At 44.7% G+C, this 18,516-nt stretch overlaps 1 protein-coding gene across 1 annotated transcript in view; it reads left to right on the top strand.

Annotated features, from left to right (window-relative positions):
- The window catches only part of PDCD4 (programmed cell death 4), an 81,975-nt gene that overhangs the window by 29,567 nt on the left and 33,892 nt on the right, over nt 1-18,516 (top strand). Inside the window, exons 3-5 of the mRNA XM_068257925.1 lie at nt 1,359-1,649; nt 11,141-11,232; nt 17,131-17,244. Of these exons, the coding sequence (XP_068114026.1) occupies nt 1,359-1,649; nt 11,141-11,232; nt 17,131-17,244 (497 nt within the window). The remainder of the gene's footprint in view (nt 1-1,358; nt 1,650-11,140; nt 11,233-17,130; nt 17,245-18,516) is intronic.

The raw sequence follows: 18,516 nt of genomic DNA, 5'->3' as shown, positions 1-18,516 counted from the left end.
TTTTATTTATTAACCCAGCGAATCCCCATGAGGCGATGGGCTAGCCCAAAACTTGTCAGTTCTGTCAGTCTACTACCTACTGTAAGTGACCACAACATAGGAGAAAAGTTATTTATAGCTCCTTTTTACTCTGGGAGAAATGCACTCCTTATTTGTATATGTTCACATGTATTTAAAATTTTTACAATTATTGTGACAGCGGTCCTTTAAGATATCGGTAGTATTGTACCATGTTAGCCATAACAAAGGGCTTGATTGGGGATGATACAAGTTACATTCACTCACTCATTCATTTTTAGTTAATCCTATCCCATAAGGTGTGTGTGTGTGTGTGTGTGTGTGTGTCTCATGCTGGGCATACACGAGTCGATCCGGCGGCTCGATTAGCCGCCAGATCGACTCCCGTTGCGTCCGCGCGTGCGCCCGCATCGATTCCCGCTCGTCCCCGCCGGCGCTTCTTATCTCCTGCTTGATTTGCCACTATTGGGAGGGGGGGAGGGGGGGAAGTATCATCCTAACTTAAAGGACACATTTTAGCAAAAAAGTAGGCAGTTAAAATCTGACAGCACTGACAGGTTTTGGGCTAGTCCATCTCCTCATGGGGAATTCTTAGGGTTTTCTTTGTTTGAACAGCAGTTTATCTGACAAAATAGTAAGATACCTTCCAGCCTCCCTACTCGCCTGCACACTATTTTGTCAGTAAGGGCCCGTTTCCACTAGACGCGTTGCTATGCGGAAACCGCTCCGCTTCTCCAAACGCAAGGAAACCAACTAATTCACGTCAATGGAGTAGTTACCATTAACGCAAATTTACTTACGTGGTCTGGCGCGATGCGACATGGGGGAAATCATGGATAGCATGCTGCAGTTATCCGCAGCACACATCCTAGTCCCCATAGCCGCCGAAGGGAAGCTGCATGGCGCCGCATCCGGTTGTATGGAAGACAACCGGAAAGTACTTGCGGAGGGATGCAAGGCGATGCGCAAATCGCTTTGCATCTTAAACACCAGTGGCAGTGGAAACGGGCCTGCTGTTCAGGAAATGCTGTTGAAAACAAAGTAAACCCTGGGAATCCCCCATTAGGAGATGGACTGGCCCAAAACCTGTCGGTTTTGTCACATTAACTGCCTACTTTTTTTCACGATGGTGTTCCTTTCAAAAGAATAATAGCAAGCTTTCAGCTACACGGCCTTCCTCAGATTTGAATCCTGTATGCTGACAAGATGCTAGAACAGGCAGCTATATACAACCAGTAAATAACATCTTCCTTATTCACAACTTCATCCTTATTTACGGTACACTCGGCACGGAGTTCTGGTGGATTACCTCAGACTGTTTTTTTTTTTTTGTCCCACAGAAGCTGATAACCTCAATGATTCCCTGTTTTATGGGGATGAAGAACGCAGTGGATTGGAGCAAATTAAGAATGAGCTGAATGGAAACCTGCCAGTGTCTTCCCTTCATGAAGCTAAACTTAATGCCAAAGCCAAGAGGCGCCTCCGCAAGAATTCTTCCCGGGACTCTGGAAGAGGAGACTCAGTCAGTGATAATGGGGAGAACTCGCGAGGGGTCCTGCCCACCAGTCCCCAAGCAAAGCTCATGGACCGCAAATCAAGGAGCGGGAAAGGAAGGGGACTGCCAAAGAAAGGTTTGTGGAGCACTCTGCTGTGTACTGAGGATTTTTTTTTTATTTTACACTTTTTTTTTGTTTTTTTTTTGTTTGTTTGTTAAGATTTTACTATTCCACAGAGCTCAAAGTAGTGCTCAGAATGTGTAAAAGGCGGAGTCCCTTTTGCAACATTTTCTTACAGCCAGGAATTTAGCCTCAGGCCGGTTTCACACTGAAGATTGGTGGCAGGGCCACATTGCCAAAAACAGACCTTCGAGGATTAATGCGTTAATATGCAGTAATCCCTTCTGGCTGACAGCCAAACAGGAAGTGATGCTAGCTTGCACTCCCTGTTTTGGAAATACGAACTACACGGAAACCTATTGCAAAAATACGCTTTTGCCTACGCTTTTGCCTATGCACGCAGAACCACGTGGTATCGTAAATCTGTCCTTGCGCCGGCGAAACCGTCACTTCAGTCGTATCGAGCCACACCATGTCTGTATGAACGGCCCCATAGACTTTCATTGGGATTCGGTAGGGTGTGGTAAAAATACTGCACCGGACCAATAAAGGGGCCGCCTCCTTTTTTTTTTTTTTTTTTTTTTTTTTGGTGAACCTGTACTAGATTAGAGCAAAAGGGAATTGTCTGCACCCACTCAGTGATGAGCATGCCTTGGCTGAACAATATCGCAATCTGTAGAGGGCACAAGCTTGTAAATGGCAGGGAGAACCTGGAAAGTCTCTGGAGGCTCCAGAGACTTCCCAGTACCTAGGTAGGGCGGAAAAAATATACTAAACCTGGTGCGTCCATATTTTGGGAGTGTCTTGCAGATATTCTCCCCCCAGTTAATGTGTCTCCCATGTGTGTCCTTCGGCCCCTTGTGTCTTCTACAAGCAGCTCAGCACCGGCTCACCTGATCCTTCGGCTTCAGCGGTGATCAGACCTCTCCTCTCCTGCTCCTCTAGCGTCATCTTCTGCTGATGACACGATCAGAAGCTGGCACTAGGGGAGCAGTGCAGGAGAGGTCTGTAATTGCTGATGGATCAGGTGGGCTGGTGCTGCCGCTGCTTGTAACTATATGAGTGGAGGGGTCACAAGGGGTAGTGGAGGGGACACATGGGGACATTGCAGAGAGTTCCTGGCGGGGGTCGGTGGTTTGTATTGCCGTTCACAGGTTAAAGGAGAACTGTAGTGAGAGGTATATGGAGGCTGCCATATTTATTTCCTTTCAAGCAATATCAGTTACCTGGCAGCCCTGCTGGTCTATTTGGCTGCAGTAGTGTCTGAATCACACCAGAAACAAGCATGCAGCTAATCTTGTCATCTGTCAAAATTGTCAGAATCCCCTGATCTGCTGCATGCTTGTTCAGCGCCTCTGGCTAAAAGTACTAGAGGCAGAGGAATAGCAGGATAGTCAGGCAACTGGTATCAGTGTTGCCAACTCATCCCTTTAACCACTTGAGGACCGTGGGCTTTACCCCCCCTTAACCACTTCGCGTCCCTGGGTTATTCCTCCTTAAAAACCAGAGCAATTTTCTGCATTTCACACTCCTCACGTTCATTAGCCAATAAGGTATAGATCATTTATGTGTGATAAGTATTGATAAAGTTATTTTTTTTTGCCGCCAATTAGGCTTTCTTTGGGTGATACTTTTTGCTAAGAATTATTTTACTTTATAAGCATTTTAAAGGGAATAACGGGAGAAAAATGTAAAGTTATTATTTCTCAGTTTTAAGCTATTATAGTTTTAAAATAAGAGCTACTGTAGATTTAACCCATATATTTATAATATACCCATATATTTATAAATTATAATCCTAGTACAATGTATGGCGACAATATATGATTTGAAAATAAAGGTGCTTTTCCCATTTTGTATCCCTGGCTTTACCTGCAATTATGTGGCTCTTTTGTATCCCACCACCCCTAGTTAGCCAGATGTGCCTCTGTATACCCCCCCCCCCCATAGTTGGGCAGGTGTGGTTTTTAATTCCCCCCCCCCCCCCCCCCCCCCAGGTAGCCGGGTGTATGCCCCTGTATCCCTCCACGATGGATTGCAAATTGTGTGCCCCGGGGATAACCAGGTGTGTGGCCCTTTAAAATACCACCCACATGCCAGGTGTCCCCCCCCCCCCCCCGCAGAGATAGGCGCAAGGAAGCGTTAGAAGGCACAATCTCTCACCTGACCTTGTTTCACCGGCGATCGCGTTCCTCTCCCTGCAGTACCGCTGTCAGCCTTGCTATGCTGCCCGGATCGGGTCCCGGCTTGATGACGTCATCAAGCCGGGACACGATTCATTCAGCATAGTGAGGCTGACAGCGGAACTTCAGGGAGGGGAACGCGATCGCCGCAGGAACAAGTTCAGGTAAAGATTGCTACATTTTAATCCTGCCCTGCCCAATCGCAGCATGGAGAGGGGAGGGAGGGGGGTAATTACAAGGGATCGGGCAGGTGGAGGGGAGATCGAACCCCCTGGCAGGGATGCCGGTATAGAGTAGTTAGGGGGAGGGGGGTTAATGAGCCCAGGAGCGTGCTAGCACGCCCGCTGTGCTCATTGAATCAAAGTGACTTATATTCACGTCAGGTGGCTTTCAGGAGCCACTTGCTATGACGTGAATATACTGTAGTTAGGATGTAAACTACCAAAACCTTTTTTTCCATTCAGACCACTGCAGCTTTCACGGTTTATTGCTCGGTCATACAACCTACCACCTAAATGAATTTTGGCTCCTTTTCTTGTCACTAATAAAGCTTTCTTTTGGTGCGATTTGATTGCTGCTGCAATTTTTACTTTTTATTATATTCATCAAAAAAGACATGAATTTTGTCAAAAAATTTTTTTTTTTTTAACTTTCTGTGCTGACATTTTTCAAATAAAGTAAAATTTCTGTATACATGCAGCACGAAAAATGTGGACAAACATGTTTTTGATAAAAAAAAAAAAAACATTCAGCCTATATTTATTGGTTTGGGTAAAAGATATAGCATTACAAACTATGGTGCAAAAAGTGAATTTTCCCATTTTTTTTCAAGCATCTCTGACTTTTCTGAGCACCTGACATGTTTCATGAGGGGCTAGAATTCCAGGATAGTATAAATACCCCCCAAATGACCCCATTTTGGAAAGAAGACATCCCAAAGTATTCACTGAGAGGCTTAGTGAGTTCATAGAAGATATTAATTTTTGTCACAAGTTAGCGGAAAATGACACTTTGTGACAAAAAAAAAAAAAAAAGTTTCCCTTTCTTCTAACTTGCGACAAAAAAAAAAAATGAAATCTGCCACGGACTCACCATGCCCCTCTCTGAATACCTTGAAGTGTCTACTTTCCAAAATGGGGTCATTTGTGGGGTGTTTACTGTCCTGGCATTTTGGGGGGTGCCTAATTGTAAGCACCTCTGTAAAGCCTAAAGGTGCTCATTGGACTTTGGGCCCTTTAGCGCAGTTAGGCTGCAAAAAATGCCACACATGTGGTATTGCCGTACTTGGGAGAAGTAGTATAATGTGTTTTGGGGTGTATTTTTACACATACCCATGCTGGGTGGGAGAAATACCTCTGTAAGGGCTGGTGCACACCGAGCGGCTTTTTCAGCGTTTCTGCAGCCGCTTGCGGCTGCGGATCCGCTTAGTCAATGTATCTCAATGGGGTGGTGCACACCAGAGCGGGAGGCGTTTTGCAGAAACGAAAAATGCCTGGGTGAGGCATTTTTTTGGATTGTGGATGCGTTTCTGCCTCAATGTTAAGTATAGGAAAAACGCAAACCGCTCTGAAAAACGCCTGTTCAGAGCGGTTTTGCCGACGTTTTTGTTACAGAAGCTGTTCAGTAACAGCTTTACTGTAACAATATATGAAATGTACTATACTGAAATCCGCTGCAGCAATCCGCAAAACGCTAGCAAAACGCCATAGAAAAATAAGAAAAAGCGTTTCAAAATCTGCTAGCATTTTGCGGATCTGCTAGCGGTTTTTGGTGTGCACCAGCCCTAAATGACAATATTTTGATGATTTTTTTTTTTTTTTACATACAATTGTCCATTTACATAGATTTCTCCCACCCAGCATGGGTATGTGTAAAAATACACCCCAAAACACATTATACTACTTTCCTGAGTACGGCGGTACCACATGTGTGACACCTTTTTTTGCAGCCTAGGTGTGCTAAGGGGCCCAACGTCCTATTCACAGGTCATTTTGAGGCATTTGTTTTCTAGACTACTCCTCACGGTTTAGGGCCCCTAAAATGCCAGGGCAGTATAGGAACCCCACAAGTGACCCCATTTTAGAAAGAAGACACCCCAAGGTATTCCGTTAGGTGTATGGCGAGTTCATAGAAGATTTTATTTTTTGTCACAAGTTAGTGAAAAATGACACTTTGTGAAAAAAAAAAAAAAAAACAATAAAAATCAATTTCCGCTAACTTTTGACAAAAAATAAAATCTTCTATGAACTCGTCATACACCTAACAGAATACCTTGGGGTGTCTTTTTTTCTAAAATGGGGTCACTTGTGGGGTTCCTTTACCGCCCTGGCATTTTACGGGCCCAAAACCGTGAGTAGTCTGGAAACCAAATGTCTCAAAATGACTGTTCAGGGGTATAAGCATCTGCAAATTTTGATGACAGGTGGGCTATGAGGGGGCGAATTTTGTGGAACCGGTCATAAGCAGGGTGGCCTTTTAGATGACAGGTTGTATTGGGCCTGATCTGATGGATAGGAGTGCTAGGGGGGTGACAGGAGGTGATTGATGGGTGTCTCAAGGTGTGATTAGAGGGGGGAATAGATGCAAGCAATGCACTGGCAAGGTGATCAGGGCTGGGGTCTGAGGGCGTTCTGAGGGTGTGGGTGGGTGATTGAGTGCCCTAGGGGCAGATAGGGGTCTAATCTGATGGGTAGCAGTGACAGGGGGTGATTGATGGGTAATTAGTGGGTGTTTAGGGTAGAGAACAGATGTAAACAATGCACTTGGGAGGTGATCTGACGTCGGATCTGCGGGCGATCTATTGGTGTGGGTGGGTGATCAGATTGCCCGCAAGGGGCAGGTTATGGGCTGATTGATGGGTGGCAGTGACAGGGGGTGATTGATGGGTGGCAGTGACAGGGGGTGATTGATGAGTCATTGACAGGTGATCAGGGGGATAGATGCATACAGTACACGGGGGGTGGGTCTGGGGAGAATCTGAGGGGTGGGAGGGTGATCAGGAGGGAGCAGGGGGCAGTTTAGGGCATAAACAAAAATAGCGTTGACAGATAGTGACAGGGAGTGATTGATGGGTGATTAGGGGGTGATTGGGTGCAAACAGTGGTCTGGGGGGTGGGCAGGGGGGGTCTGAGGGGTGCTGTGGGCGATCGGGGGGTGGGGGGGGGGGAATCGGTGTGCTTCGGTGCATTCTAGGGTGGCTGCAGCCTGCCCTGGTGGTCCCTCGGACACTGGGACCACCAGGGCAGGAGGCAGCCTGTATAATACACTTTGTATACATTACAAAGTGTATTATACACTTTGTATGCGGCGATCCGGGTGCTAGTAACCCACCGGCGCTTCCGAACGGCCAGCGGGTTACAGCACGAGGGGGGCGGAGCCAGTCCCCGGCGGAGGATCACGTTACGAATGACGCGATCGCTCCGCCCGTGCCTGTACAAGGGCCGCCGCCATTTGTACATGCGGCGGTTCTTGCGGGGTCCACTTCCCGGCCGCCATTTGTACATGCGGCTGTCGGGAAGTGATTAATTACTGACGCATATGAATTATACAGGTTTTGTGGCTATTTAGACGCAGTTAAGACACTGATTATGTGCAAATAGCCCCAGAACCTGTATAAACTTAAGGCTCATACACACATCAGACCATAGTCTTTGGAAAATGAAAGATCACAGACCAATTTTACCCCCTTCCATGTAGTATGAAAGATCCACCAGGATGGATTTTCAGATCTGCAGATGATTGTCTGATCTGCAGATGAATGTCAGTTAAACAAGGTGTGTATGATGATCTGCAGATCTCATAGACTATGAATGCAATTTGCAGGAACGGATCTTTGGCAGGAACAGATCTTTTGCAGATACTGATCTTTTGTGTCTGTACAGCATCTGTGTGTGCAGCATCTTGCAAAGATTTTTTTCGGATGGGGAGTTCAGCTCCATAGAATAGACTGTGTAGGTATGGCTCTCATACTACATGGAAGGGGGTAAAATTGGTCTGTGATCTTTCATTTTCAAAAGACTATAGTCTGATGTGTGTATGTGGCCTTAGATGTGCCAGTAATTAAAGGAATGAGTTGGCAACACTGATAGGTATTGCTTAAATTAAAACAAATATGGCAGCCTCCATATACCTCTCGCTACAGTTATCCTTTAATGACTCTCTTTATTTGGCGCATAGGATGCAGGACTATTTTCTCCCCTTTTTGAGGTAGAAAAAGTGTGTATTAAAAATTAAATGACCAAAATATGGTATCTAACTTAGAAACTTTTTCTCCTCACAGGTTTGCTTTAAAGTACAACTGAAGTGAGAGGTATATGGAGGCTGCCATATTTATTTCCTTTTAAGCAATACCAGTTGCCTGGCTTCCCTGCTGGTCTATTTGTCTACAGCAGTGTCTGAATCACACCAGAATCAAGCATGTCAGAAACGCCTGATCTGTTGCATGCTTATTGGGGTCTATGGCTAAAAGTATTAGAGGCAGATGATCAGCAGGACAGCCAAGCAACTGGTATTGCTTAAAAGGAAACCAATATGGTAGCCTCCATATACCTCTCACTTCTGTTGTCCTTTAATAATTAGTAGTGTTGGTGTTGGGGTTATTAAAATTCGGCAACCTTCATTAGCCTGTCACTACACTTTAGCACCCAGACGTGGACAGGGTCAGGGGGAGTTCAGTTATTTGCTCTTTAAAGAAGTGTAAATAACTTAACTCCCCCAAACCTGTCTGCATTTCTGGGTGCTGAAGTGTAGTGAGGGCTGACTTCAGCTTTCCAAATTTCAATAACCCAAATTCGAGCACCAACACTAATGGTTAGTGTACTGACACTTGCATGCAGCTGAAACTCCCAAAAATGAAGCACCGATCAATGATGAGATATTTTTGTTATTATGAACAATGTCAGCTTGCCTGACTTTTTGAAGAATATTTAGAATTTCTCTTCAATCAACATTCTGATTCATGCCTGGGAACTGGGCCCAGTAGTGTCCTGCAGTATTGCTAAAATTGTAAAAAAAAAAAAAAAAAAAAAAAAAAAGTTGTGTGTGTGACCTTTCTCTGTAGAAACCTGCTGCTCAGCTGTCTGTGTGCTCTGCCCTATGCTCTGCCTCTCTCTCTCAAGCAAATGGTTTACAGGTGTGTCTGAGACTTTGAAAAAAGTAATCTGAAGAGGCACAAATAGCTTGAGTGACAACCCAAGACAGATAATGGTCACCTTCAGAAAGTTGGTTCACTTCTTTAGGACAGTAGGAACACTAGAAATTCCTGACGTACATTTAAACTCAAGCCTGTACACAAACTTGTCCCTCAGAGGTGCTCACAATCTAATCCCTACCATAGTCCTATGTCTTTTTTTTTTTTGTCTGGGGCCATTTTAAGGAGGGAGTTAATTAACTTCTTTATGTTTTTGGGATGTGGGCGTAAACGCATGCAGACATGGGGATAAGATACAAACTCCATGCAGATAGTGTTTGGGATTGGAACTGGGGACCCAGCGTTGCAAGGCGGGAGTGCTGTACCCTATGCCACCGTGCCTCACTCTTCCTTTATTTGTTTTGTACAGTCTGCTGCTTTGGAGCCATGAGGGCTGTCATCTATGCTGTTTTACAACACAATCCTGTCTGCATTGATAAAGAAATGCGTTGCTGCAGGCACTAAAGGGTTATCTCTGAACAGAAGCTTGTCTATAGAGATCAGAACAGGGTCAAGCTTTCAGGGAGTCATTTCAGAGCGAGAGAGAGCGAGAGAGAGAGAGCGAGAGAGAGAGAGCGAGAGAGAGAGAGCGAGAGAGAGAGAGCGAGAGAGAGAGAGCGAGAGAGAGAGAGCGAGAGAGAGAGAGAGCGAGAGAGAGAGAGCGAGAGAGAGAGAGCGAGAGAGAGAGAGCGAGAGAGAGAGAGCGAGAGAGAGAGAGAGAGAGAGAGAGCGAGAGAGCGAGAGAGCGAGAGAGCGAGAGAGCGAGAGAGCGAGAGAGCGAGAGAGCGAGAGAGCGAGAGAGCGAGAGAGCGAGAGAGCGAGAGAGCGAGAGAGCGCGAGAGAGCGCGAGAGAGAGCGAGAGAGAGCGAGAGAGAGCGAGAGAGAGCGAGAGAGAGCGAGAGAGAGCGAGAGAGAGCGAGAGAGAGCGAGAGAGAGCGAGAGAGAGCGAGAGAGAGAGAGAGAGAGAGAGAGAGAGAGAGAGAGAGAGAGATGCAATGTATAAGTGCTCACTGGTTATGTTGGTAGTAGGTTCTCCTGTAGTGATGTGAGTTCCACAACCTTGGTGTGGTTAGTACCCAGGGGTCTGGAATAGTAAGGACCGGTTTCCACTTAGTCGGTGTGCCTCTTGCAGAACGCACGCCGGCATTTGTAGTGATGCGAGTACGCATCTGATTGACTTAGCCGTGACATGCACGGCTATAGGGATTCAGGTGCATGCTGCAGGAAACTGCAGAATAGTGATTCGGATGGCAGAGCATAGAAGGGATAGGCAGCATTTCACTGCCTGAGTCGCCCGCGGTGAAACCCTGCAGATTTGGGCTGGATCCGGCTCTAGTGCAACCGGGTCCAAAGTGTTTTGAGACTTAGAACCTATAATATGAGAAAGCAATATGTTATTCCTTCACAAATTGCCTGTACAGTATTGCTTTCTTTAACCTTCCTGGCGCTCTATTTCCAGATTTAGGGGCTAAAAGCCATGTAATTTTTGTTCACAAGCTTTTAGACCCTAAAAATAAGAAAAAAAACATACCACAGAGAGTTCTGCATATTAACTCACTCAGACATGGGCTTACCGCTCTGAGCTGCAGATTTCCATCCCAAGCCTGACTCTGGCTCGGGTTCCCTTTAACCTCCTCCAAAGCTCGGGTTTAGAATGAGATATTTACCTAAACAGGGAAGCCTCGGGATTCTATTGAGGCTTCCCTCCATGCTCTGATGCCCTCTCTTGTCCATGTCAGATACATGCGCGGCCGTGCAGTAGCCTTGCAAGCACAGTGGCACTCGTACACAAGCGGCTCCGGCTTATTGCGCATGTGCAGGAATGCTCATACGGCTATTGCGTAGCCACGCTGATTGAAGAGGAGGCGCGCAGCCATAATATGACTGGTGACAATGCCTTGTCACCAATCTCATGAGGTAACTATCTCATTTTTTACCCAAGCTTCGGCTCAGGTACACTTTAAGAAAAGATATGCTGCATAAATCCATTACAGACAGTTAACTAATTCCTTTACGTTCTTGTTAAGACATGTGTAAATCCAGCGCTGGTTTACTATACACCTGCTGCTATTAAATTTACAGTCATACCCTCTAAATGCCTCAAAGTTATTGTGACAATCTTCTGGTCTGTTTAGGCGGAGCTGGTGGAAAGGGAGTATGGGGCCCACCAGGCCAAGTGTATGATGTAGAAGAAGTTGATGTCAAAGATCCCAACTATGATGATCAGGTAAGTCCCCAGCGATTTCCAGCCTTGGGGATCTTAGATGAAGAGAGTAATTTGGCTTCTTGCTATTCCAGAAAGTACCAAAATCATGACACCTAGGCAGCTAACCATTACTAAGAGTGAGGTCATCAATAGCCACTTTCATATCCTCTCTGTACACCTCAGCTTCAGTTCTCTAGTATCTCACCAAAACCCTGAAATGTGAAATGTGAGTGATTTTGGGAAGGTGACCTTTTCATGGCCCCCCCCTCCCCCCCCCCCCCCCCAATTAAGCAGAAGATATTCTGACCTCTTTTACTGTCATGCAATGTCTGGGGTGTCTTTTGAATTAAAATCAGTTTTTAGATTTCGTTCTTTTTGAAGATCCGTTTGAGGAATAAGTAAGACTTGCGTTGGCAGTGTGGGTTCAGAAGTTCTTATAGTTAGTAAGAAAAAGATAAACACAGCAAAAGCAGAAATAAAACTAGGATTTGCTATTGTGGTTTTGAAAGAAAAAATTGGTTGGCTCTGCTGATGGGATATTAACTGTAGCCTGGGTTTCTCTGCCCACCTAAGCCTGCTAATTCTACTTGTAAGTAAATCATCCTGTCTCAATGCAAATCACACATGGAGGAAGAAACTTGTAGAGTAAAAGCGCAGTTCCCAATCTGCTCCTATTGTGCTATAAACTGTTACAGAATGATTTCTCCCTGTGTAGAACCAGCAAGCTGAAGTGAACAGAGAAAGCTTGGCAGAAAATGACATGCATACCCAGGAAGGCTCCCTCTGTTCCCTTGACAAGTCCTTTGTCCTGAACACCTCTGTGACCCCAGTGTAGATCCCCCCCCCCCCCAGTTCTCATCAGGTATAGGGGAGGTTTTAATAGAAAGGGCTGCTGCCCACTTGCCAGTCCCAGGACCTGAAAATGTAGTTTATTGGCTACTATAGTCATATCATCTCTCTTCAGTGGACAAGTTACTTAGGAACAAAGAGGACAAAATACCAGAGGGAGCCTTCTTGGTGATATGAATATTACATTTTCTCCCCAAAGATACATTTTTTTTCTGGCTCTTTGGTGGGCTTTTTTCAGTATTACCTATGTTCTAATACTTCTAGCAAAAGTAGTGCTGGAAGCTTGCACAGCTACAATCCTTGCCTAAACATTGGAATGGAGCAATACAGGCAATGCAAACCGTCTGCATTGGGGAAATCCATCTGGTGTAAAATGTATTTAATACACACAAGAAAAGAGTACAGCTATAAATTGCTATTTTGTTTGGCTTGAATAAAAAAATAGGTTATTATGACTCTAGGAGGATTTTCCCACTGTAAACTATTTGTATTTATCAATACTGTACTTAGATCAGTTGTTTGAGGCCGTGCAAGGTATGGGAGGTGCTGTGTAGTTAACCCAAGTTGTGTGGAGCCCAGTTCTAGTTATGGGATAGTCTTAGCATGAGTATAGAGTGGCAGTCACATGACCACTTTAGAAAAGGTTCTTATTCTATAAAGCATGTGTGCGCGCGCCAAGCCCGGATTTACCTCACAGTAGCCTATATGCACGGATGTTCTGGCACCTTAGACTTTGCCCTCCATTAACCTACCAACCCCTACCAAACTGCACCACAAGTGTGCTGGCCTTCTTCCCTTACTTCCCTTGCCCATCATAGGTAGCTACATGTGCCCGTTAATATTGAGGGTACTCCTGGCTATGCTAAGTAGCTAGAGGTGCCCTCAATTATTAGGTAGCTAGAGGAACCTCGGTATTAAGTAACTAACTAGAGTTAACCCTGACTGAAGGGAGATTTTGTCATTGGAATGCCAAGAGCAGGGTGAGTAACCATCAGGGTTCTGCATGGGAGGGAGGGAGGAAGGCGCTCAGGGAGGGGAGTGAGCCGCCTTTCCATCATCCGGCCCCTGTAGGGCACGTGCCTTATGGTAAATCCAGCCCTGGCGCATGCGCTAAAGTGTAACTAAAACATTGTCTACTGGAACCTGGGGTCATATGCAATTAACTTTTTCTCCTGAGTCTTCACCTAAGTGATTTTTTGCAAACTTGTCAACAAAATGCCCTTTAAGCCACCAGAAAGCAAGAAAATATTCAAAATAATTTTGATAGTACTTTTTCAACTAGTTTTTGGTACTTTTTCAGTTGAAAAGTACTGGACAGTTATTTTAAATAGAAGATGAAAAATTATACCCTAGGAGAAAACCTAGGGAGAAAAAGTGAATTGCATATGGCCCCTGGTGTCTATAGGTTTCACTGCATATGGCTTCTAGAGCCTGCCCTGATGGGCTTGAGAGGCGACATATGGAAAACTTTTTTTTTTTTTTGGGGGTTGGCACACCTGACTTTACTCTTTGCTGGGACAAGGAGGATGGAGGGGCTGGAGCGTGGGCAGCTACAAGTACCATCCACAATATGGTGCTATTCACTAGGCCTCTGACTGTATCAAGGACAAAACACTTGGTTATGAATTGGTGAACGATTGGCTGAGGCGTGGACATAATGACATTTTAGGATTTCAGTTTAGGCCTGCTTTAAAGCAAACCTGTGCTCAATACATGTTGCAAAGAATGAACAGTTACCTGTGTTTTGGAGTAATAGTTATGCACAGCAGCTGGGCAGAATCCTTATTCAATTTTTTTTTCTTGATCTGATGCAAAGGTTGCCCATAGAAAAGTGCTTTATCATCAGTTTAGTGTTAGCAGTAAAGAGAAGCGTTAAAGGATACCTGAAGTGATGTGTAACATGAGATAGACATGGGTATGTACAGTGCCAGACACACTAATAACTATATAAAAATATCAGGTATGTAAGTGGTTGACTCAGTCCTGACTCAGACAGGAAGTGACTACAGTGTGACCCTCACTGATAAGAAATTCCAACTATAAAACACTTTCCTAGCAGAAAATGGCTTCTGAGAGCAGGAAAGAGATAAAAAGGTCAATTGTTCATAGATTTTAGCTCTGGCATACTTCAATGAATGTGCCATTGAGCAAAAACAATAAAACAGTTAAAACCTAAAAAGTATATTTAAACATAAAATAAAACTGTGGAATATCTGAAGTCATTTTTAGGAGAAGGTAGATCGATACAATCGTTTTTCATTATTTTACCTTCGCCTCGGGTGTCCTTTAACACAGTCATACTTCTTTGGCTGTACGATTAACCATTCAATTCAATCATTTTATCGAATTGAGTGTGCTCCAGTATGCCCAGTCGATGAAAATGGCTGATATCATGCTGAATAGACTAACTTCGTCAGTTGAGCAGGATGGAAAATATTGGTCGATCAAACAGGAATCGGCTACTGTTCACATGTCATTTGACACTATATCAGTTTTAGCATTCAGAGCATGGAGGCACAACCCTGTCAGATTAGTGAAGGAGACTCCAATAGAATATCACTAGTGTGCGAGCCTCTAGTTGATCGACTGTTGAACCATACTGACCTCAATCGCCCAATAAAGTTGATCGCTTTGTCGATTGAAGCAAAATCGCTAGCTGTGTGGCCACCTTTAGGGCTCTTTTTTCCACGAGCAGTTGAAAGGAAGTGAGAAGACTGTCAAGCAGTTGCTTGCTGCTGCCTGGTAACTGCTCACTGCTTCTTCGCAGTGGGAGGGACGAGTACTTAATAGGTTGCATGCAAGCTGTTACAGGAAACCAACATCCTCCAGTCCAGTGGTAGACAGGTCATGTGTATGCTCGGTGTGTATTCGACCCCACAAGTGGGGCTTGCACTCTTTTGCAGGTAGGCACTAGTCTGTTTTTAAGTAGCGCTGCTCATTTCCTTGCTATGTACTAATTTAATTCGTTTTTGGTCAGCTGCTCCCACTTAACAGCCATGCTTTTGGTGTATATGAAGAGCTTCTGTTTGGGTTCAAGGTGCGTTTGTAGTTCCTGGGGGGGCTCAGCGCATCTCTGGAGGCCGTTCGGAGGCGCCCTGGTGTTGCGCTGATCCACCTTTTGCGCAACTGCTCACTGCTGCCTGGCAACTGCTTGCTGAGCACACAGTTTTGTCTAATTAGACGAATGTGCTCCCACTCAAGTCTCTGGGAGCTTCCTGCGCAGGCGCAGTACGAGAAAACATTGCAGTTGCATTCATCTTCATTCTTAAGTGACGGCGCGGGACAGGTTATCTGCAGGGGGCCGGTAGAAGCCCTAGGTAAGTGTCAGTTTTTGTTTTTTTTAAAATGGCCCACAGAACCCCTTTAAAGGGAACCTGAAGTGAGTAAAATTATTTAAAATAAACACATGATGTAGCTGCAAATGAATATTACATACTAACCTCACCGTTCGTTCCTCTCAGAAGCTCACCATTTTCTTCTTAAAATCTTGTCAGAACTGGAAGGGATCACTTTGTCATATAACTGACAGCAACTGGTATGTTTCAGTTCTATCAGCAGCTTTCAGTTACAACTGAATGTGCAAGGCAATGTCCATGTTTCCCTAGAACTCAAGTGGGGTGATATATTAGCAGTGTGCTGACCAGGAAGCTATTATGGGGTAATGACCATTTTTAAAAATGGAGGACGGAGAATTCCATTGATCACAGTGGACAAATGAGACACAGGAGAGGAGAAAGAGATTGAGTAGACTACACAGGAGGTAAGTATGACCTGTGTATGGTTATTTTTACTTTTTATTTTAAGTTCAGGTTCTTTTTAAGCTTCTGTCTAATTTGAATATTTTTTTTTTCTAATGTTTTTTTAAAGAGACCCTGAAAAACAAAATCTAAACTTAAAGGACATCCGAGGCGAAAAAAAAACCGGAGATTAACAATTGTATCTGTCCTCCTCCCTTCTAAAAATGACTTTTTTAAAGTTATTCCACAGTTTTATTTTATATTTAAATCCACTTTTTAAGCTTTTACTGTTTCATGGCATTTTCTCAATGACGCATTAATTTAAGTATGCCAGGGCTAAAATATATGAACTGTCCGACCCGGACAGGAACTGCTACTTACATACCTGATTTTTAATTTTTCAAGCAGAGAAAGAAAAAAGGAACACCGCCTAGTTATTTGTGTGCTAGGCACTGTACATACACATGTCTATCTCATCCTGTCACCTTGTGAGTCATTTAAGACTTAATGGTAAACCTGCATTATCAGAATATCCACAGATAAAACAAAAACGCATGTTTTTAAAATCTCAGAGATGGGTGCAGATGGAAGGGGAACTGAAAGTAAACAAATCTAAGCTTCTGAACTTCCCTATTGGTCAGTGAAGCCATTCATCACAGGACCAATGGGAAGGCATGAAAGGTCAAAGGGAGGGGACTCCTCTTGACAATGGGTGGCTTCTTCCTGAACTTTTGGCAACAGAAGTACTTTAAACCAATTTTTTTCCGCATGACTACACCCAGGACTACATGCTGTAGCGTGTGATGCAGGATTTTGTAATCAGAAGTCATCTGCAGTTTATATTCCTCAGGTCTCGTCCAGTTTCACAGCAAACGGCTTTTAATTTTCAAATGTAGCTGCCAGCTGCTCTCTCTGTTCGAATGCTTCATTGCAGAGAGGAAAGATTGTGAAAGATGTTATGGAACTAATTACAACTTTGAAATGCACAATTAATGTAATCAATAATTAACTGATTAAAACTTGCTAACCTGAGGTTCCCCCGGTGCCTATGCCGGCAGAGATAAATCGCTTATTTACAGGGCATACTGCCTGTTTTTCCTGGCACATCTCCTGACCCCTATTGTCAATGTGGCTTTTTATTATTATTATTTTTTTTTCCCCTCCACATTTTGTTGTGCTCTGCAGATCCTCGTGCCAGTGCTGAAGGGATTGAGCTCTCTATTATTTCATGTTTAATCGTTCAGCGGTGTGAGCGAGAGGACATCGTTGTGTTTTGTTTGCCCCGGCACATTTGCTGATCACGCATTTTTTCCCTTTGTGTGAATTTTCATAGGCGAACTGTGTTTACGAGACAACCGTGCTTCCCCTGGATGAAAAGGCATTTGAAAAGTCTGTCACGCCAATCGTGCAGGAGTATTTCGAACATGGCGACACAACCGAAGTAGCCGTAAGTTATATTTTTTCCTTTTCTAATTATAGACTTAAGGGCATCATGGAAATTTAGAGGAACTCCAACAGTGTTCTCCCCATAATATTTTTACAGCCGGGTGCCATGAAATAGTAGCTCGGTAGCATGAAAAAATAACCGGGTGGGGTGATATGAGGGAATGCAGGGCCAGTGCTTTTGTGTGCAGCTCTGCTTGCAGCATAGGAGGAGGTGAGCTGATGACAGCCGGTTGCTCATCAAAATTTACCGGGTGGAGCACCCGGCTAAAAGAGCCTGGGGAGAACACTGTCCAAGGAAAGTGTTTTGAAAAAAAATTAAAATTACTCGTGCACAGTTTTTAAAGGATAACTGTGAAGAACACCCTAGCCTCCCCCCCCCCCCCCCCCTGCAAAAAATAAGTTAGAAACTCCCCTAATGCTGGGCATACATGGCTTGATACTTATTATCAATCGAGCCGCTGATGGCTCGATTAATTTCCGACAGGTCCGATTGCCCGCCGGATCGATTCCGTGCTCGATACTGGCGGGCAGAACAATAGAAAAAGCGAAGCGCTGATTAGGAAGCGCCCCTGGGGACGAGCGGGAATCAATCTGCGCACACGTGCGGCCGAGCGGTGACGCGCCGGCTCGATACCGGCGCAAAAACGAGCCGTGTATGCCCAGCATTAGAGAAGGGAAGGCTCTGCATCCCTTAGTCTTCTTGGTCCCCTGCTTCGACCGCTGGGCCTCCATTCACATTTCCCGCTGGCTGCATCTACGAGGGCCTCCTTGGAAGTACCGGGGTCTCCCAGCCCTGAGAGAGAGAGTGTGTGTATGTATATATGTATAAGTGTATATCTCTCTCTATCATATATACAGTGGGTTGCAAAAGTATTTGGCCCCCTTGAAGTTTTCCACATTTTGTCACATTACTGCCACAAACATGTATCAATTTTATTGGAATTCCACATGAAAGACCAATACAAAGTGGTGTACATGTGAGAAGTGGATCGAAAATCATACATAATTCCAAACATTTTTTACAAATCAATAACTGCAAAGTGGGTGTGCGTAATTATTCGGCCCCCTGAGTCAATACTTTGTAGAACCACCTTTTGCTGCAATTACAGCTGCCAGTCTTTTAGGATATGTCTCCACCAGCTTTGCACATCTAGAGACTGAAATCCTTGCCCATTCTTCTTTGCAAAACAGCTCCAGCTCAGTCAGATTAGATGGACAGCGTTTGTGAACAGCAGTTTTCAGATCTTGCCACAGATTCTCGATTGGATTTAGA

The sequence above is a fragment of the Hyperolius riggenbachi genome, chromosome 10 (genome assembly GCF_040937935.1).
Source record: "Hyperolius riggenbachi isolate aHypRig1 chromosome 10, aHypRig1.pri, whole genome shotgun sequence".
Classification (NCBI taxonomy): domain Eukaryota; kingdom Metazoa; phylum Chordata; class Amphibia; order Anura; family Hyperoliidae; genus Hyperolius; species Hyperolius riggenbachi.
The sequence above is the reverse complement of the archived record's forward strand: the minus strand, read 5'-3'. Positions and strand labels throughout refer to the sequence as shown.